This window comes from Strigops habroptila, chromosome 3 (genome assembly GCF_004027225.2).
Source record: "Strigops habroptila isolate Jane chromosome 3, bStrHab1.2.pri, whole genome shotgun sequence".
NCBI classification, from domain to species: Eukaryota; Metazoa; Chordata; class Aves; order Psittaciformes; family Psittacidae; genus Strigops; species Strigops habroptila.
The window spans coordinates 32,654,566-32,677,377 of record NC_044279.2 but is presented as its reverse complement, the minus strand read 5'-3'; the positions used below and the strand labels follow the sequence as shown (position 1 = coordinate 32,677,377).

The 22,812-nt window shown below is 35.8% G+C and overlaps 1 protein-coding gene across 2 annotated transcripts in view; it reads right to left on the bottom strand.

The window, feature by feature from the left end:
• Positions 1-22,812, bottom strand: part of ARID2 (AT-rich interaction domain 2) — a 105,883-nt gene that overhangs the window by 33,366 nt on the left and 49,705 nt on the right. For both annotated transcript variants that reach the window (XM_030479864.1, XM_030479863.1), the window contains 4 exons: positions 12,595-12,728; positions 11,523-11,741; positions 8,698-8,765; positions 19-85 (listed from right to left, as the gene is read on the bottom strand). In XM_030479864.1, coding sequence (XP_030335724.1) covers positions 19-85; positions 8,698-8,765; positions 11,523-11,741; positions 12,595-12,728 — 488 coding nt within the window. The remainder of the gene's footprint in view (positions 1-18; positions 86-8,697; positions 8,766-11,522; positions 11,742-12,594; positions 12,729-22,812) is intronic.

The following is a 22,812-nucleotide window of genomic DNA, read 5'->3' as shown; positions in this document are numbered from 1 at the left end:
TAAGATAAGATGTCTCACCTTGAGATTTGCTTCTGTCAGAAATTAGATCACGAACTTCAATATCCTCAACAATATCCTTCCAAAACTGAAGAAAGAATTAGAAATACACTTAATTTCTAGGGAATCATGTTTCTTTAAATATTATTTTTATTTCTATTATTAAAATACTGAAAAATATAAGAAGTATTGTCCTTCTAAAATTTCCTAGTACTTCTAAAATTTCTAATAGTAAGTGCATTTTTCACTTACGGGATGATATGCAAGATGTTCAGTACTCTACATTAAGAAACTCTTCCCTTCAAGCACCAGAAGTATGCATTCATGATCAACCAACTCTACCACACAAGAACTTTGCTGAAGCACATACTGAAACTCTATGGATACTTTTCCACAAACAATTAGAAATACAGCCATTTTAAGTGGGGAAAAAGGACAGTTCCTCCTCCTTCACCTCCTATTAACAATGAACTCCTACATCAGAAGATAGCGACTCCTCTTAGTTTCAGTAGATCATAAGACTCCTACTAGAAGTACAACAGTCAGATTTCTATCTGGAGAGACTTTTTAAAGCTTCTGCTATGTCTTCCATATCATCATATATCAATGCAAATGATATATGAGAAGCAACAGACCACCGAGAAGCAACAACCACCATCACCAAAGACCTTTATACAGATGTATAAGCAAAACAATGCCTCAGTAGACTGGAATTCAAATCACTTTACAAACATATGACCTGATCTGTAAATGATTGTTATGTTGCTAGTCCTCCTGAAATTCAAGAATTAATCAAGTGATTAAAGTTTCCAAGCTAATAAAAACACACATTGTGGTGTATATTAATATAAAAAATATAACGATAGATACACTCTAACGTAACAAATATAAACATTCTTTGACTAATAAAAATTTATACATTCCTTTGACTCACTAATGAAATAGAGCTCCTCTTTTGGCTATGATCAGAGAATAAAACGACAAATAAATCTGGATAAAAAGGGAAGGATGGGAAGTAGCACCAGCTGAACAGCAGGAGAAATTCTGCTATGCAAATGTAATTACTAAATTACAGCATTCATACCAAGCTTGACACTACTATTTTCTTGAAAAATACAATACTACATATTTTCTAAATTGGAAGGAAAAGATTTTTATTTTCCACTGCAACGCTGCTAAATGACATCCAAGTGCTGTTTAGTAAAGAAGATTACTTGCACGCAAAGGATTATTGCCTCGTTTCAGCAAAGACAAGAATAGCCAGATAAAAATCTAACTTCCTTACTGTTTGGGACAAATAGATTTTTCTAATTAATACTGAGGCTATCATCAAGAGCCAGAGAAGGCCAAAGCTTGCAGGTAAAATCTGCAGGATGTACTTCATTTTGAGCTGCTTTTGCTTTTGGAGAAAGAGACTATTTAAAAAAGAGGCTTCAGTCATTATTTTTAAAAGCACACAGAAATACACTGTCTGAAAATATACCAGTCAGTACACACCGTCCTTTAGGATGCTTCCTTTCAGAAAAAACATTCAACAGAGATACTGAAGGTCTTCAACTTCAATCTGCATCTCTTTGGAAAAGGCCAAAGTCAGTCACAATACAATGTTAAAACTGCTTTCACACATTAAATGTTAAAACAGCATCACCATATTTTGCTAGCTGAATTGTCCAATAATCCACTTTTTGCCACTTAAAACTTCAGTGTATAGTCCAAAATGAAACTCTTAAAAACCTCTGGCAATATTAAGTCACAAAGGAGCAAATTTTTCTATCCGGAAAGCAAATCATCCTGGACATGTTCTCAAAGGAATGGAAAATGAGAATTTAAGTTTTTTTGCAGATGAAGACATTACAGAGACTGCTAAAACCCCAAAGTGCTGTGGCTAAAGATGAAGACAGGAATACACTGTTGGAAAACTGTACACCTCCCCTAACACCTGCAGAATAAACAGATCCACACTAATTGCTTGAACAACTGAGGAAGTCTCCCCTTCCTAAAGAAGCAGTCTGACAAACAGTGCTAGTTGTCAACTCAGATGAGATTATCTTTTTCAGAAAAGAACAGAACACGGCTCCTTTCTGTTAGTTAAAATGAGATACACACCAAGGCACCAAATGAAGTTTACTTACATATAGCTGTTATTTTTCAAATTGTTTCATTACACAGTCATGCTGTGAGCAGAAGATGCTAACCACTCCAACTAGAGAATTTTTGCCTCACGATTACCTAGAGCATATGCACCAGCCCTGTTACCTACTTGATGCACACCAGAATGATGTGCATCCCCCCACAGCCTCAGTTCCTCCAAGTCTTAGAGATCTGTTAAGTCTCTTAAAGCTCTAAGGAAGAGAATCTGCAGGACAGTACAAGAATATGCAGACAGTACAACTGCAAAAAGAACAAGTCAAAAATTAAGGGTTTTTTTCCCTCTCTTGAGTGTTTATTTCTACATACAGCAGCACTGTGGGGGATGATGCTCACCAAGAACACTGCTTTCCCTGTGGAAGTACCCCAGAGTCTTTTACTTGCCCAAAACTGTAGCTTTGCATTTCCAATGTCAGCATCCGTCACGGGTGTTTCAGCGAACATGAAATGCCAAACCAGGCTTCCTGTAAGCACTTTGCAGACTAAGTTTTCAAACATTCTGCAAAAGCTCCAGTGGTATCACCAAAGAATTAAGAAATATTACCAAAAGATACTATCACCAAGAACTCAGAAATATCCTACATCCTCCATTCAACAAGCCAGTAACTTAAAATAGCTTATCAGTAAACAATGTGTTCAGAAATCCAGGCAGCTAAGACAAACTATTATATAGGTGGTATTTAACGTATCTATTTTAGATATGGGCTGCTAACTATAGAGAGGTCAGGATTTCCCAGGCCTTTGCCTATTGACAAGCATGTTGAAAGAGTGAATGTACAGATGGAAGCCTGGATACATGTATATCACTACACTGAGCTCCAAAACACCTGAGAGATTTACCATGGATAGCTGAGTTCTTAGCCAAGGAAAGAAAAATGTGTCTCTAATTATTTACAAGGTAGAACAATTTTCCATGTGATTCTAACATGCTATCTTACAGCAGGCACCATTATATCGAAGAGTTGACCGTCTCCCTCAGAAAAGTTAACTGTTCTTTTCAGGGAACGACAAACAGCTTGAAGCAATATTCTTCTGCCCTGCATGTACGGTCACGCAAGAAATTTAGAAAGTGCAGTCAGCCTGGCAAATGACAATCAAAGTCTCAACCAAATTATCAGGCATAAAATTGCATTGTCCAAACATTTTAAAAATGTAGGATTTTTGAGAGACACTGTGACAAACAGATTTGTGCTAACCCACATATAAAAAAATAATGCAGAGTCAATAGTGAATATGAATTCTGCATCTTTCACTCCAGTAGAGGACTTCAAGAAACCCAAAGAGGATTCCAGGACACCTAAAACTTCTTCACTAGAGAAAAAAAGTCCTTGATAAGACTTTCAGGAAGGTAAATTGTATTAATTGTACTTAACTGGAATGATGACACTTGTTAATTACTAACTGCTTACAACATAGTAGGGAAAAACTACCAGTAAAAAAAGAATCACGCCTTGCTCTGAAAGTTATCCTCTTTGATTCTGGTGAAATACAGATGTTTCCATGTCTCAGACAAATATTCACACTAGACTCATGTGTTCTGCCGCAAATGATCAAAAAGCCCACCCAGTTCTTCCAAAGCACTAGGATTACCTACAGTAATCTCCATCTTGTACTTCTGAATAAAGGTGTCTTGGCATCTTAAGTTCCCAATGAGTATGCAGACTCTATTCCTTCACAAGGAAAGAGTTGGCCTGAATCACATTCTTTTTTGCCTTTAAGCATTCTGGTTGATTGCTCTCAGCCCACTCAACATTTGTTTCCTGCCTTAGCAGAATAGATCCCTGAAAAGGATGGGGTTGGGCAGAGAACTGCAAGGTGGAAAATAGAATTAAATAACCTCTGTATAATTTTTGTGACCTATCTGTTTCAAGGGATTCCCACGAGGTGAAACATGACAAAATTTTTGTTTGCCCAAAGGAAAGGCAAAAGTGCAAAAAGATGAGTTAAGTCAAGCTTTCTAGATATTCCTCTGAAAACCTTAATTATATCACAGAGGCAAGAAAAAAACAGTTTAGCATCACAAGCAGTTTTTTATTTCCTACTATAACTGCGATATGATACTACATGTTAACAGAAATGAACAGGAAAGTACAAGAAAGCGAAGCTCTTATCAACAATTATTCCTATATATATTTATATTTAGATCATGTTAGCGCACTGGTAATAGGAATGTAAAGCTCAAAACTCAGAAGCAAACAAACAATGCTTGACTATGCAATTTCCAGATGCTAAGATATAATGGACGAAGGTAAAGAATTTGATGCACATGCAAAATCTGATTACTGCCAGTAGCCAAGTTCTTTGGAAAAAGATGCACAGGATTATACAGAATTCACTGGAAATCAGATTAACTAAATAAAAACAAGAGGCATTTGAATCCACAAATCGTATCATGTAGCAATGATCATGCCTATTTATTGTCCAAGAAAAACATAAGAGCAACTGAAGTCAGCTTAACAGATCGCTGTGAGAGACAAGAAAGGTGATGTTTGAAAAGCATTTCAGCTATTTAAATGCATAAGGATCTCTCTCTACACACTATCTGAAAAAGATTCAAAGAATAAATGCACAGTAAAGAAAATTATTAAGCTTTTACAAAGAAGAAAGAGTTGGACAGCAAAATAAGAGCTTCACCAAAACAAAAAAGGAGACCAGAGAAGTAAAGCATTATGTAAAGCAACGAAGAAAATAAAAAACTGCAATAGTATGGATTTTGGAACTCTGCAGGGAGAGAAGGCCTCAAAGTCCAAGAACATGAAATCCAAATGCTTAAACTGAAGTAAACAGAAATGAATGGTGCAAGAAGAAATATAATGCAATTATTCATATACTACATCAGTATATGCATCAGTAGGCACCTCCTAGAGACATATAAGAAATACCTCGAAAAACAGCTAAATATCTGATTAGAAGCATGCTATATAAACAATTCTCTGTGGAAAGACAAACTGTATTCATAAGTGAACATGAGGAAATTCAATGCAAAATTAAACAGTTAAAAATGCTTCCAGAATAGATGAGAAAACATCTGAGCAGGATGTCATCAGAGCTTGAGAATGGGGATGACAAAACGAGACACAAGATGACTAGCTAAATGCCAGTTGTTTCAATCCTCAAGTAAGGACATGCAGTCATTCCAACTAACTAGAGATTTCAGCTTATTGACAGCACCAGGAAAAATCAAAAAGGAAGAAAAGCAATAAAGTAACACAGCTATAAGGGATAACAGCAGGTTCAACTAAAATGATGCTCAAATTCTGCCAATTAATGGAACAGATTCATTGACTAGTAAAGACATTTGGTTCAGTTCAGAGGGAAGTTTGTATAAAGTGAGAAAATATGCAGCATTCCAGATAAAATCATGTAAATTACGAATTATCCAAACATTTATTTTTTTATAACAAAGTAAGGATTGGGGGAGGGGAAAACATTTTAAAAAAAGGTAACTGATTTTGTCGAAATGTAGCATAAAGAAACATGTTGGGTTTCATCTTCACCTTCCACTGGAATAGTAGTGATGCTTAAGGACATAAACAAATAGGCAAGCTCCTTTGCTTGCGAATGTGACCTTACGAAACTAGCAGACTGTTCTGAAAAAATCATGATACTGCAAATGTAAAGTAAAATGATTTTAAGTCAAAATTGGAGAACAGCAGAATATAAAATTGAAGTATTGGTGATGAAACAATTGACAAATTCTTTATGATAAATTAATACAGAACTCAAGACTGAATACCAAACAACCAACAGTTCTTGTGTAGATATTTAAGGGTGGGAGAAATACTAACAGTGATGCTGTACCGCTCCTAGTATGCAAAGATACAGTAGAATGAAGAGGAAAATAACAAGGAAAAACATATGGCCAGTTTTCGTTATTGAAAACTAAAAATACTAATATTATTAAGAGACTAAAAATTAAATCAAGCTTATTTTAAGCAAATATTAAAAACTTCCAGAGAACTTTTTAGTATATGATTCTAAAATTACCCCCAATGTCTGTATAAAGACATTGAAATACAGAAACTAAATGGCTCTATTAAATCCAAAGTTCCAAGTTTATGTTTATATATTTCAATAGCAGGAGGAGCAGCTTGGGAAAAAGTAAGAGTAGCTATATAGACAAAACGTCAAATATTCTGAACACGTCTCATATGTCATTCACATTTCTTTCACTGCATTTGAAAAGCTATTTTCAGCTAAGAAAGATTAGGAGTTCGTATTTTTCTTTTTTTTTTTTTTTTTTTTTTTTTTTTTTTTTTTTTTTGCATAAAACTGACACACCAACTCTGAAACTGACGTTCAATTGCAAAGAATCCAAGGTTATGATTTTTCTATGAATCCTGAATTTAACCCTGAAAATTATTTTCAGAACAGCTTCAGGATTCCTAATATTTCTCAGCCACGTCCTCAACCCCAAAATTCCAACACATAAAAATCCCGTTACGGTTTAAGTGTAACATTTACAAATTCAACACAATTTCTGTCAATTCAATTCCTATTAGTTTTGAATACGTATGTTTAAGAAGTTGCTCTCCCCACCCTCCTTTCTGTGAGTCTCTAACATTTGTGTGTTCATGCCATCACTATACTCAATTCATAATTCTGCATTTTTCCTCTCCCATTTTCAGCTTTACACAAATTTCTGAACTGCTGCCATTAGAGCAGAGAAACAAGCTGGATTGCTAACCTTACAAAAGTCAAGACACAAACTGGCAGCAAAACGGAAAAAACCCCAAACAAACGAAGAAGGATTTTTTAGAAGATAATGTGAGCAGTGAAAGCAGAGACACACATTCCATAGTCACTCTATTAAATCTTCAAGCTGTAAAAGCAAATTTAAAAAAACAAACAAAAACCACATACACAGTCTCTACCCTGCCAACCAAATTCTCTCCTGTATCATGAAGCTCCCACAATGCTTCCCCTGATTTCTGCTTTGCCACAGCTGCAATAAAAAATAAATTACTTCCAGTAGTAGGGTCAAACAAATGCTTGAAGTAACATGCTCTGAAAAATCTGCATTCTTGGCATTAGAGATATTTTTAGATCTGGTGTTAGTTTCTGACATGCTTTCAGCAGTATTTCACTACAAAGTGGTGCTATACATGTTGTAATGATCAAAAATAGATCTTGGAGAGCATCCAAGTTTCTTATTAGTAAATCTTATTGCAGTTACAGTGGTTCTACTTAACACTTCCTCAAAAACATCTATCAGAACCATCTGTCCTTATCTATCACAATTACTTAAATTTATATAATTAATGATCATATAATAAATTAGAATTCTGTGTAATTTTAACTGTTTACAGATCTAGACATGGCACTTGTTGCTGCTCTAGATCAGAACAATCTGTGACAGTTGAGGGTGAAGTCAACACAGCAGTGCTAAGCGCTTCAAAAAAAAACCCAAAACACCAAACCAAAACACAACCTACAGTACTTCTGGACATATTTTCAACGGAAAAAGAAAACAAAGATTACAAAGCATTATATTTTACACTTCAGCACATTTGAATCACGTTTTCAAGTTCATGTACTAACAAATATGTGAGCTTACCTTTTTGTTTTTAACTTTACCTAGAAAATTTTGGTTAGGGAATCTATTTCACTGATATTTCAGCAATACTTATCATTTAGCTAACACTACTATGGTCCAGCTTGTACCAAAATCGAGTTACATAGAAATAAACCAAAAAAAAAAAAAGGGAAGAAACTCATAACAAATATTTCTGTACAATACTGGTAAGACATTTCAGTAATGAAACAATTAAGAAACTGAGCAGAAACCTGGCTAAGAGTTCATAAGGAGCTCAGCAGCTTATTCCTTCACATTTTTCTTTAATAAAAAGCATAACATATCAAAATATATTTTAATCTCTCTCCTACTGTAGCCATATAAATCATCACCTGTAATTCAAGAAAATTGTGTATCAGAAAATATGCTGAAATGTCAAACCTTCAGCTATAATATACTGCATGCTCTCAATCACCTCAAAGTGCTCACCTACAATAAAGAGGAAGCATTTATACAAAGAAACTTCAGTTATATTTTTACCTCATTTCATTACTTGTACAGTATATCATGCCCTCTAGTGGAAAGATAAAAAAGCCTTGTGCAAAAATTGTTTAACTGAAATAAACTTTCAACATTGCTAACTTCTTTATATTTGTCCTATGCTTCTTACGTCATGGATTTAATTTTCATAATCCAGAATCTTTCTTTACGGATCATGGCAATAAACCAGCATTATTTTCTCTTGTTAAATATGCTAACCAGTTCTCCTTTTCCTCACATGTATTAGCTTTCTTATAAAAAGAAACATGGAACCACTTTATTCATTCACCTACGCCTATTTTTTCTTAATACATTTATTCCTGCTTATACAAATATCTTACAACTGTGATTTAGTCCCCTATTATATTTAAATCAAAGGAATAACGTTGAGATCCATTCTAAAGAGATACGTTGGTATATCTTATAATTCTGTCTTTTTCAAGAATTTGCTACCCATCATATGCAGTTCAAAATTATTTTAATAATTTTTAAATTACCTTAACAAAATCTCTATCAGTTTTCTCCTTCCATTCTTCTCCAAATACAGCAGAAAATGATCCTAAAGCTTTAAGCATAAAAAGCAGAAATCAGTAAAATAATCGGCATTTCTGTTTGACTTTTTACTAATGCATAAACTAAATAAGATTCAACAACACTACAGACTCTTCCAGTGTTTTTCATTAAAAAAAATCCTGCATAAACCAACTGAAATTTCTACAGTAATTTAATTAACTCCTATGTCACTTTTACAGTTTAAATTGAGAATAAGTTGTCCATAAAGAATGGATTATTGTGAACACTTTAAAACATACATGGCAAACTTTTTCACAGCTCTTTTCCAGGCGATGACTGCTCAATTTTCAACCTCACGTCAACAGCTGTTCTCTATGTGCACTGTGTAAGCTGTAAACACCACTTTAGTAATTAAACAAATCCCCACTAATGTTCTCTAAAAAAACGTAACATTAGCAGTGAGATTTTGACAGCTCTCAATTGAACGTCGATATTTAACCAGGAAAGGTAGTGGATGTTCTTCGGTGTTTGGTGGAGCCACTACCACAAACTTTGTAATCATCGCTCCTTGAAAGCAAAGACTCAGTCAATCTGACTCAAAGATTGAGTCAATCCAAAAACAAACCGTCTTGCAAACATTCTGTAATGAACTAATAACATGTTTAAGCTACACTCAAAACATTTTGGTTCATAATATTTTATTGTTCTGAGCAAAATGCTACAAATCTCAAACCCAAGACTACATCAGCTTTGAACTCACAGAATCCAAATGGAGGCTTATCCACCACTCCAAATTCCAGATACCATATACCACCAAACCCCTGGGGCTGCCCTATCACTTGCAATATAACTGTCATCTTAAACTTTAAGGAGGAGAAAAAAAAAAGCTGTAGATACATTTTTCTTGTTATTGAGAAACACTACATTAAAAATACTAACAATGATAAAACCTTAATTATAGACAAGCCAAGTCTAAACCCCACATTAAATACAGTTAGTCAGCTATCATTTATTTACATCTGAAATTATGACAGTATTTTCATATGATTTTCATATAATCCCCAAACCTGCCAGATTTACCTTCATTGTTTATAGTATAAAAGCATGTAAGTATTTCAAATTGAAGCTTCATGCTGCAAAAAATAAGCAAACATACACACTTCCTGTCTTTCCCCAGTTTGTCCCAGTTAGTCCTCCTAATGCTGCTGGGACACTCCCTGGATATATCCAGAAGATGTAATTGGGCAAGATTAAAAAAAAAAAAAAAAAAAAAAAAAAGGGAAAAAGAAGAAGTTTTCCTCAGGGAATGAAACGAGCAAGCCCATCACCTGCTCATCATTACTGTTGGTTTTACCTCAAACGTTTTTCAGTATAAGAAATACTAATACAGACCAGCTATGGAACAAGCCTATGCTCAGAGTCCAAGTTAAGAACCTGAGAAAACACTGTCTGCCTTTCAAATATCTAAAAAAAAAAAAAAAACAAAACAAAAAAAACCCAACCCCAACCCCACAAAATACCAAACCCCAGTAATACAACAGCTGTTTAAATTATTTGTAAACTCCTAAATCCATAGAAGTTCCATCAAAAGAACAGAGCAAGCATCCTGGAATCACTAACATACAGGACTGTTTCACTTTAGCTTTCTTTCAAATATTTTTCTTTGAAAAATTTTGACTGGGATAGATGCAAACACTAAATGACCAAGATCTAACTATATCTGAAGGGCATGGGTACAAAACAAATACATGGAAGAGAAGCTGGAGAACACTAATGTAATAATGGGAGAAGGGGCAAGCTACAAACCATGATGTAAAAATGCTGATGATTAAAAAGCCCCACCAAACAGTATACAATGTCTAACACTGGTTCTTCCCCAGAATTTCAAAACAGAGTCTCTGGCATACCATACTATGTTTGCGCTTACACATGCGAAGTAGCTGTATACTCAAAACAGATATGATCATCTGTACTAGCAGACAAGTAGCTGAAAAAGCTCATTTGAGTGATTTCTTATAGTGGCAGTTTCTGAAATTCAGGTTTGGGTTTGGTTTTTTTTTAATTAAAAAAAAAAAATCAGTACCTAAGGCCAGTAAATAGTTCCTCCTCACTACCATGAGACAGGAGCTATGCTGTTATGATTTTAGGATGGTTAACTTCTTTCTTTTCCCCTCTCCTCGACAGAGAGACAAACAAGCAATTAACAAGTAACAACCTGGCATGGAGGTCACACTGAACAAGTCAGAAGAATTTATTTCGCATGCTGAAGTATTTTGATGGAATGGGCTCTTTTTAAAATTTCTGTCATTCTGCAACTCAGATTCAAATTTGTATCCCTTGAGTTTTTTTATTCTGAATTTCACTCCAGCTGAATGTCTAGTGAGTATCAGGATAAAAAGCTTTGTGGGTCCTTGTTTTCAGACTGCCCTTTTTGAATTTTTTAATTTGTGACTGCTATGAGAATTGTGAGAAGCGAGCATGGTCCTATGAATTCAAAAGAAAGCAGTAATATACTACAGGCAGATGGAAATCCAATGCTGTAAATTTGGGCATCTTGAACAATTCAAGACCACGTTCTACCACTGAAAAACTACTGCTTGCATTTCACTAAACTATTCAACATCACTGTATTAAATTACCTAAAAAGTATTTGTAATTTCTGATAAAAACTGCGGACAAGGCAAAAAGAAAAACTAGATTTAAGTGCAATACAATGCAATAAATTATAAACATTTTAATTATTAACAGCTGTGAAAGATGCTACGACAAGTATTGACTCTCTGATGCAAAAACGTTGTTATATACTTACTGTCATCAAACACCCCAGCATTTGCAAGCAGTAAAGTGATGATCTTAGGGTCCTTTTCCAGCTGCATAACATGCTTGCTTTCATTTGAAAGAAGAGTACACACATTAATTGCAAAGTCCACTTCATTTGGTAGTCCAGATAACAGTGAAAGCACCAATTTATTATAGTCATTTGGTGAGTTTAAGTCCATAGACAGCCCATAGCTTTGACGAAGGTAATCTAAGTGAGAAAAAAAAGTAAAACGTTTTCACAGCTAAATTAATCTTCAGCTAACACATTCAGCAATATTATTTATGAATTAGAAGTAACTTTTAAAGGTTTATTAATAAGCTACTGTGGGTATTAACAAGGTTTTACAGTATTCAATTTTTATTTTTTTTCCCCATTAGTCTTTGGCCAAAATGGTGAACACATTCCACTTAGCTGTGTACCTTCCTAGTTGGATATTAATTCATCATCTCCAGAATGCAATACTGCAGTATGTTCTCCCAAAGAAAAGCTTTGAAAATGCAAACTTTAATTAAAGCTGAACAGAACTGTAATACAGTTTAGAGTCACCTTCTACACAACAAAGTACACATCCGCTGCACAGAGTCCACCAGCTTCTGATTTGTTCATTGGTTCAAGATTGATACTTTGGTCTCTAAATTACCACGGTTTTGAGTCTGGCTCCTAACACATGTGCCTTTCTCTTCAGACTTTAAAGCTTAAGTAATCATATGCTCAATTCAGGTATTTGGCTCTGCAGAGAAATGACTGATGTGACAGAAAAACAACCTGCGAATTTTCAAGATACATTTTTTCAAGACAAGGAACTACTCAGCCCTGCTAATTAGAAAGAAACATTTGTAAAGAAGAGAAATACCTTACAGATTTTCATATTTATTTTGTTGTGGTTCCAGAGGAAAAGGTCTTCGAGTGTATTATACTAATAACCTGAGTGACCTACAGATTTGACGGTTTTAATATTGTTGGAAATTTAGCTACACACTATCTCTGTAGCCTGTCAAAACACATACATATACACACACATATATGGAAAAAAATAGCACTTTTTTCCTCAAAAATTTACCTGACACACTGTGTTGCTGGTAGTTATAGGAAGTTGGAATTGCACCAATAGGAAGTTGTGGCTTTGGATTGCCTGGTTGTACCTCATCATCCTCCTCCCCAAAATGATGGACTTTTTCATACTTTTCTAGATAACTGGAATACAAAATGAATAAAAAAATAACGTTTTGAATACACAGTACAACTGAATCCTTCATCCCTGAAGATCTGAACTGCCAAAGGAAAATAAAAACCGTACAAACATGAAGATTTACTGGAAACAATCTTCAGAGTGGTATAAAACTTAAAACGTGGGTCTGACTGACAATTAGGTGATACAGAAAATACAGGTATGTAGAATTAATGGATTTAGATATTAAATTTTTTTCACATTTCTCAACAACAATCACTAGCTAAATTGTAGTCCATTGAGCCATCTTGTGACTAAGTCCGTTTTTCCCAAATCAGCTTTTGCTACCCAAGATAACTCCACACGTGGAAGCATCATAAAAATTACTCTGTGCAGGTTACCAATATACATACTGGGGTCAAGTCCAGAACAATACTTGTTTCTTTTTGCCTTACCCAAAGGGAAACAGTATACCAAATCCTAGCAATTACACAAAAGGAAGAGAAGTCAGGGATACAGAGGGCAGCAATTCAGGACCAGGAGTTCTGAGCCATGGCTGCAGCTAACGACTACTTTGAACCCCTTAAGAAAAAGCTGATATCCTGTACACAGAATGGACTGCAAGTACAGAAGTGATATATACCCAAAGTAAGCAGTCGGCTTAGTAAATTAAATTATCTCAATTAATTTAGCATTAAAAACTGTAACTTTCAGAACTCTCCACACTATAATACATAAAATCAACTTAAAAGGCCCACTACTGTAGCCTTAACTTCACATTGATACTCAGTTGCAAAACCCATCATGAAATTGTCAGATCACAAAGCTGCCTAAATTTACAAACTCTCATTGTGCTGAAAACTGAGAATATTGAGTCAATTAAATCATAATACAATATTGTATAATCAGGAAATAATTAAAAACCTTTATCTTCCCCTTTGTATATGCTAAAAATATTTAATATATGAGGAAAAAACCAGCTTTTGGAATTTTTTTTTGTTAATAGACATTCGAGTCATAAAATCATGATTAATGAGAAAGATTTTAAGAAAACAGTGTTCTCATTGACCTCTGGGGAATACTTTAGATGCATTAAATTAGTAGTTATTTCATAAAGTGAGGTATCAGTGACACAACCATACCTTTAAAATGTCAGCGCATACATTTTGGTTAAGAAAATGGTATATTCCAGAAGAAAGGAAAAAAAAAATTAATTAAAAATCAGGCATATCACAGTGTACTGTATCACATGCAACTATGGTTCACATCTATATAGTATTTAGGATATTCAAAGTACTATATATGTTACTTGCATGTGAACCACTGCTATAGTCCCCTCCTTATTACATAGACTCTTAAGTGAGTTTAGAAGTCAGCAAAAATCTTTCCTGCATTATTGTTTGCTTTTAGGGATTTTTAACAGACTAAAAATGACATTTAAATATGATTGGCTTTATCTTTAAACTCAAAGTCCTCATTTATACAAATTAGGTTCCAATTGAAAAAAGTAAAATCCTATCAAATTGTTTTTAATTTTTTAAAACTCACAGCTCAACACTCTCCACCCACGTTTTAAAATCTAAATCCTACTTTCTCTCTTCCACTACATTTTCCTTATCCTTTTATCCCACTTCTTTCCTTATATCCAAATATTAGAACCAAATACAACCCATAGCTTCTATATGGCAAAAGGTGATTCTCAGCATATGAGCAAAGACATTACTCCAAGGGGGGAAATAAAACAGTGCACCTCCCTTCTAAATATTTTGTTTGTTTTTGATTAAAATGGTCATTTAGAGAGCCTTGCCTAAGTATTTACGTAACTGTTTTATTATTTTATTTCCTTCTTGCATTTTATCAGAGAAGCAATCCCATGGCTTTCTTCTACTTTATTACCTGCTTTCAGCTATTCAAGCTTTAATTTTTGAAGAGAAAAACCACATTTCCTTCCAATATCAATCAATTAAGTACTCCATAAATGAACATTACATCACTGAATATGGCAATCACACACACAGAGAAATATTAGATGTGATAATTTCCATTTTCCATATTACCATTTACTTGAGACCTTCTTAAAAATTGTAGGATAACTTACAAAACAAACACACAAGTAGGGTTTTTTTTAATATATATGTGTGTGTGCTCACTGGAGAGCATATTAGAGCTCAATTCAGAACCATGCTCAAGCTCTGCATGGGAGATTAATATTAAATATAGTATGGGATTAAGCAATTTAAAACTAGTGGTGAAGAGAGGAATACACACACTGTGGAATATAACTGAAAAGATTCTAAAAAGCATGAAGCTATAGTAGCATAACCAAACATTCAAGTGTACAGTCAAAAAGGAATGCCTGATGAATAATGCACCATGCAATCTTATGTGTCCCATGACTCCATTCTAAAGCATATCTGTACTGGTTTCTCAAAATAGCTTTATAGATACCCTAACATAGCTACAAAACCAGAGTTTACTAGAATAAAACACTCATCTCCAATTGTGAAAGCTAGAAACCCATGCTTTTAGATCACCTAAGAAGTATTTTATTCTTCTGGTGACAATTACTTAAGGCTCAATGGTTTTGAACTACGTACACCTACATACCACGCAGCATCTCTTCCCTATTCTGACTATCCTGAACACGGAAATTATTGTATGACTATGAACTGAAAAGATACCAGTGGCTTATGTATTGTGCCAGGCTCAGTTCCCAGCTGTGCGCATTAGTGATTAGTATTTTAAGATAAACTTAATAGTGGCTTCTAAAATCCACAGAAAACACTGAGTCATGCAGGATCCTGAACTATTTGCAAGTCAAATAGTATGTAGGACCACAGTATTTCCAATTTACCCTGGTCCAAAATGAACTATAGTAACAATTAAAATGGTTTCAGTTTAATGCTGCTCACTGCAAAAAAACTGGTCTATCTGCCACCAGCATTTGTTTGTTGTCTTTCAAACAGTTCATCACTGAATCCGTCATCATCACTGTCATCATGGTTTGAACGAGTTTGTACTGTAATTGAGGTGACCAATGTCGAAAAGATGATTTCACAAAATTACCAAGTGAAAAGGAAACCGAAAAATCTAGAACTGATCTTTCCTACACATGCACAAACACATGCTTTGCTTTGTATTCCTATGAGATCACCAAAAGCTGTTGAAATTGAGGAAAAGACATGTTGAAGAAAAGGTACAACACTCACAAAGTCCTGAATCAGATTAATCAAATCTATGAGTAAGTCCAATCAATTTGAACAGAATTTACATAAAACTGTGTTTATGATCAAGACCTAAAGGAATAGCTCAGAGACAGCTTGACCTTCCCTCCGACCACCCAGTCTCTCGAAGAGTTCATTCTGCAAATGAAAAGGACTCTATGTCAGCTTTCCACTGTTTTTTCAAACTGAATAGAGGTCAGATGAATACTGGAGCTGACGCAGGACAAACAGCAGGTGCACACAGCTGAGGATAGCAAGAAGATAATGTGCATGTACCATTTCTACACTGGCAGACACTACATTGCTGTAGCCTGTCTAAAGGGACTGCAGGAATGCCATTGCTAGATCTAATTTCCTCATATTTTTGCTCGTCCTAGTCAAAGCTTAAGCTTAGCATAAACCACTTTCATTACTGAATACAAGATTTCATTAGAATATTGAATAAGTAAAAATCCCTATACAGAAACATATCTGCTACTCAAAATACCATTTGCAAATCTATTACCATCTTTTTTTAGACTTGTCCATTTTACCAAGAATAAATAGCTATTTAAGCATTAAAAATGAACACAAACACTTATATATCATAAAATAATCCATGTTTTTCTGTACTTCAAAATACAAATACTGAACCTTATGCTTTTTATTAAAGCCACGTCCAAGCAGAGCTGAACAATATGAATATTGTGCTCCTCTGTTAATACCTACTTTATTAAAATGTGTTAGAACAGTTCTGCCAAACACAAAAACTCTGACATTTCAAAATCTGTTTTCCTTCTTCCCCCTCCAAACCCAAACAATTATGTTGTTTCCCATTTGGTTTTATTCGGAAATTTCAGGGGGCAGAAAAAATTTATATCTGAATTAAAAGACCACTGCAAACTAAAACAGTCATTTTTTTTTCCTGCATTGACAAATCTCACAAAGTTCTTACAAATGTCTTACTAAAGATTTCATAGGAAACCAAGATTCATATCAACCTTAAGTGATGATCTGATTTTTCCCTATGCCAAGGCAAGTACCAACTTCACTTTCCTAAATTCTCAGCTTTTTTTGTTGTTACTAAATTTACCAAAATTCCACCTCTTCAATGAACACTTCGTCTTTCCTATCTCTCCCCAAGCTAAATAAGTTTGCTGCGGAGAAAAACAGAAAAACAACAGAACAAAGCCCCCAACAATGCCAAAGCATCAGTTATAAAGGCTAAAAAACCCCAGAAAGACAAACAGCAAAAAAACCCCACATGACAAACAGAAATACTTTCCCCACCTCTAACACATACATTTATTCCTTTAAAGATATTGCTAGTTTAGGGGGACGATGTTTTACTATTTCTGAATCCATCACATTTAACAGCCCTGTAGCACTGAATTTCAGCCATAACCACCAGGCCATAATAGACTGCTGTAGCACAATTCCTTTATGCTATGTAAGTACCAACTGTTTACAGACAGCTGTACAGACCTCAATCCCCCAAACCCTCCTTTTCTTTCCTGCAGAGAGAATGCATGACCTGGAATTTTAGCGGAGAGAAGGAGCTTTGTAAATTAGCTTGTAAATGAGCTTTACTAGCCTTAAATTCTAATCTTACCAGTCTGGCATACAGCTACTATGCAAACAGCAGAATAGTTACCATAAAGACAGGACCTTCTGCAAAGATGCAAGAAATTTCAGAATAATAAATGGAGCTTTTTACTGAAACACAGTTGTGCAAAAGCTCAAATTATAATCACTTACAGTAGGCTAATCTCATGCTTCAAAACAACTTAGATCTGTAGCTACAGACTAGAAATGTATACTTTGATCACAGAAAAAGGTTTTTAGGAATTCAGAATGCTTCCTTACTTTAGCAAGGTCACAGCAGTATGCATCAACACTACAGGCCTCAGTCTCCTAATCCTCTCTTCTCATTTCAACACCAATTAATTTACAGCCACTCCTGCCTTCCAGCTTGGATCACATCAGGCAAACAACCACCACCACCACACCAACCAAATGCCCAAAACCCCCTCTGAAACAAACCTAACAGCAACAAAACATCCCCAAAATCAACACCACACACCCATCTGATGAACAGCTAGAACTGCAGTTTATGCAAAGTACTAAAAAAACGGGAAAACACCTGGGAAACCAGACACATGTGGAGGTTAGTTACTTTTTGATGGGCAAGTGATTTCAATGCTTTCTGAAAACTCAGTCTCTTTAATAATCCTTTGAGTTGGAAATCAAAAGATTGTACCTTTTGAAAAGCTAATTCACATATTACACATATTGTTCCTCTGACAGAACTTCAGTAAGTCATTTTGTTCCATTCGAGCCTGTGAGAAAGTAAGTTCTAAGAAGATGAATAGTATTTTTGTCCATTAAAGTACTTACTTAGATAACAAACCAAGGTTTTTATTCAGCCAAGTTACTTTCAGGCTTCTTTTCAGATATTTGGGAGAAAATACTAATAAAAGGGAGTCTACACTAGGTACAGCTAGTGGCATACAGAATTTACTACCAACAATAGCCCTGAATGGGCTTCCAGTATACCACAAGCTATCAACTAGGCCCTGAAGAACATTTCTGGTACCTTTTAAATCTGCTTCTCAGAAAAGGGGAGAATTTGAATAAAAATAACAATTAAAAAAAGCATCTAGACTTGGAGATCACTATGGTGTCCCAGTGAAAATTTAGAGCCCACCACAAACTCCCTTATTATTTGTCAACTTATTTTATACAAGTGTATAAAACATCACGAGTTTTGGGGGTATTTTTAGCTCCCTGTACCAGGATACAATAAATTTGCTGAATATGTATTAAGCCAGTCCTGGCGAAACAGTACACACAGCAACCATCAACTATCAATTCCTTATCTTTGTACTCAGCTGAAGAACAAGCAGGTCCCATTCCTATCAGAGGTCTCTACCTGATCTTTCTTGAAACTGTCTTTTTGGCACCATTATTAGGAGGGGACTGACAACATGAACTGGCACTCGTTCTGTTAGGCTGAACACCTTCTATTATGAGGCAGGACAGACAGAGTCTTCCTGCTCATTCTCTTTTATCCCCTCCCCCTATTTGCAATCCTATTAACAACAACATCCTAGACAATCATGAGACAAAATCCTTACTGTAATAAGGATTTCACACCACTCCATCTTGCAGTTTGTGTCACCCTAAATTTAAGCGAGAATCACTGCGTACCATCTCACATCTCTCTCTGCCCCTAAACCAGCATGACTTTTGCCCTGATCTGAAGGACTAAGGAACTCTTGGTGCCAATGCTTTGCCAACTAGAAAATTTTCAGAACAGTGGTCCACGCTTGGGTAAAACAATAAAAGTAAATAAAAAATACTGGAGATAGCAGAGAAAAAAAAGTTTAAAAGCTACCTATTACCGTAAGATTTTGAACTTAAAAAGACTTCCAACAACATAGAATCACAGAACGGTCTGGGCTGGAAGGGACCTTAAATATCATCTCATTCCAAACCCCCTGCCATGGGCAGGGACACCTTCCACTAGACCAGGCTGCTCAAAGCCCCGTCCAGCCTGGCCTTGAACACTGCCAGGGATGGGGCAGCCACAGCTTCTCTGGGAAACCTGTTCCAGTGTCTCACCACCCTCCCAGCGAAGATTTTCTTCCTAATATCGAATCTAAATTTACCCTCTTGTCCTGCCACTACACGCCCTTCTTAAAATTTCCTCCCTAATGCATGCAGTACTCATGAATGGTTTACCCAGTTGTATGTCAAGTTCTTCACAAGGGACAACTCATGAACTGGTGCAAATCAAGCTGCAACTTTTTAAAAAGACAACGTGTTTATCAGGCAATCCATTAGAGTCCTATACCACTCATCTAGGCCTGCTACAGTTACTTGAATACCTGATCCACTCATGAAGCCTCATAGCAGGCAGTATTTTAATCACAGAGAAGGCTGTTTCTCAGCAGGGCCAAAGCGCTTATACTCAGCTCTCCACTTGACGGTGGCTTGACTGGTGCCACACTCCAGAATGACACTCCTGCTTTAGAACTTGAAGCTGCTGCTGCAGCTGCCCCAAGTAATGCCTAACTCATTTACACATTTCATAGACATTCACTTACAATACCCTTGTCCCAAGGCTTAGCCTAACTTGTTTCTGGAAATGCCAAACTCAACAACCTGCTTCAAGGCTCTGCTCTAACTTTTAGCATACACCAACAAGCTGCCTCAAACTTCATTTCACATCTGAGTGTTTTGCCAGTGTCATCATCAATCTTTTCAGGGCTTTCTTTCTTGGCCCCGAGGGCACCATGAATTCCAATCCAACAGTTACATCCAATTATTGCCAGAACTAATGCTGGCAGCTGAATCCTTCTAAGCAATGTTTGTGGTTTTTCCATCTTCACATTGTCTAACTCAGAAACTGAGCATTCCACATAATGCACCCAGTAAAACACTCCACACGTGATTTTTAGCAGTGTTTATTTGATTTCTGGCTTACTGGAACCACCTAGTAAGACAGGCTGACAAATCAAGACTCTCAATACTGTATTTGGCCAGCTTGCCTGATGAGTACCAAGCTCCAACAGCTGTGCTTTTCAAATATCTGGCCAGTGCTCCACTGTGTGGTCACAGAACACTGTCCTGCTGCCTGGGCTGACCTCTTCTTGCATCAGTTCCTGTGCAGCCCCATCAGACTAGAGGCATCATACCAGGGACTCCACCACTCCAGCCTACACCCTGACAACATTCTGTCATGCATTAGGAGGCTTGCGAGCAAACTCAGAAGACCCTGTGCAGATTAAACTTAGTCCAAGACCTTTATACAAATTCACATACAAACTACAATTGCATACACTGGAATTTAAATGAGTTAACAACATTTTGTAATACAGGTTATGTGAGACTATATGTCAGATGGTCAAATTTGTGGTTTGCTTGAAATCTGGTTCAAAAATTCTTAACTTACCAAGAAGCCTTTGCAAACAGAAGAAAACCAAATGCGTGCCTTCATGAAACTCTAAATCTTTGATAAGGCAAGATATATAATTTAAAAAACCAAACACACACAATATTCATTCTAAAGTCACTGAAAATATGTTCTTTAATATATATGGGAATATCAACAGCAAAGAAATTAAGATACTATTTTATGCTTTCATACTAATACTACTCCAATACAGAAGGCAAATAATAGAAGCCGTATGCCAGGCAACTAAAGTGTATATAAAGTTGGAGTGCAACTTCAAGAGACTGGGGTGGCTGGGGACACCACCACAAGCTTCTGAAGGAACTGCACAGAACTCCAACAGATTCTGGACAGATACACTGCGTAACTGAGAGCAGAAGAAGAAAACATATTTTGACTCTCTAACCTAGAGACAAACTGTGTGTTGTTACAGAAGGATGGTGTGGGAGAAAGAAGTCCTAAAAGGCAAAAGTTTCCCTTGCCACCAAGATTTGTTAGCCAAAATAGGAGCTGAAAGAAAATTTAGTCCTCCTTCTACTTCTACATTCCTTTAACTTCCCTCTAACAATTCTTAAATCCTGTGGCCAAACCTGGCAGAAGGACTGCACAAGAAGGTCTTTACACAGCAAAAACAGTGGGCCCAGTTGACAAAGTCTTGACAGTTAGGCAATTAAATTCTGCTTTACTATGCCGTAACTAACACCAAAATGTACTAAGTCCTTTTCAAATTAAGATTCTTCACTTACAGGCTTCTTTTCATTTATTTTTAAATTTAAACTGAATCCACTTGTGATCCACAGCAGCAGTACATGTTTATTTTCCAGGACTAACTCTTCTACTGCACTCTCACTGCTTGCCAAAAACAATTCAAAACCAGCATCACCTCTTACTGCTTCAGCAGCTGTTTCATTAGATCTGATGGGTTTCGCATCCAGGAATATCTGAGCTGTACCAGTATTAATAGTATTAATTCTCCAGTCTATATCTGGGAATTAACTTTTCAACAGAGGCAATTCCCAGATGTATTCATCTTACTAGTATTATAGTCATTCTGTTGCCATCTAGGATGACAGCTCAAGTCTGTTAAGTATCACTGCAGTCCGAGTTTAGCTCTTAAAACATAACACCAGAATACTCCAGATTTTTTGCTATCTCCATAATGCACTCACATATTCTAAAAAAACCACATAGTTTCTCTCTTCTGAGACACAATCTACAATACCACTTAGGTTTTTCCACAGTGCCTGAACACAAAGAGTATATGAACCACAAAGGTGCACTAATACAAATGGTACCATGTGTTGGGAATCATGGTGGGCATGTGCCCAAAGCAAGTCACAGGATCATACTATCACCCACACCGCTCATCTAGTTTCAGACAGCCACCGAAATCCCAGATGCCACTATAAGAGTCCATACAACCATTATCAGTATTCTTGTATCCACTGCAGAGCTGGTACTGATACAAGTGAGTGTCTCTACACTGCAAGATGTATTTTGATACAGTAATGATAACACTTTCGACTAGATACAGCTTCCTACATAGCATTAATTATACACAGAGTGTCTTGTAACACAGAATCTGCACAGCACATAAAAACTTGCATTCCATGCACAGTATTTAGGTCACCAAGTTAAGTGTAAAAGTAAATACTAAAATAAAAATCACTTGTTTACATGCATTCTTTCACAAACATATCCTAGGACTCGGTGGTGTTTTGACAGCAACAGACATATTTATCTAGTACGTGGACTTACAGAGGAAATATTTTAATTAAATATATACATCAATATATACATAAAAGAATAAGTATTTAAAAAAATATCAAACCACAAAGTTATCGTTCCTACACAGCACGATAACTTACAGCATGTTTTAAAGCTGGAGACTTCCATCAAAATTGACTCATGTTTTGCCAAATATTAAAGCTAAAAACCTAAGAGTTGCTC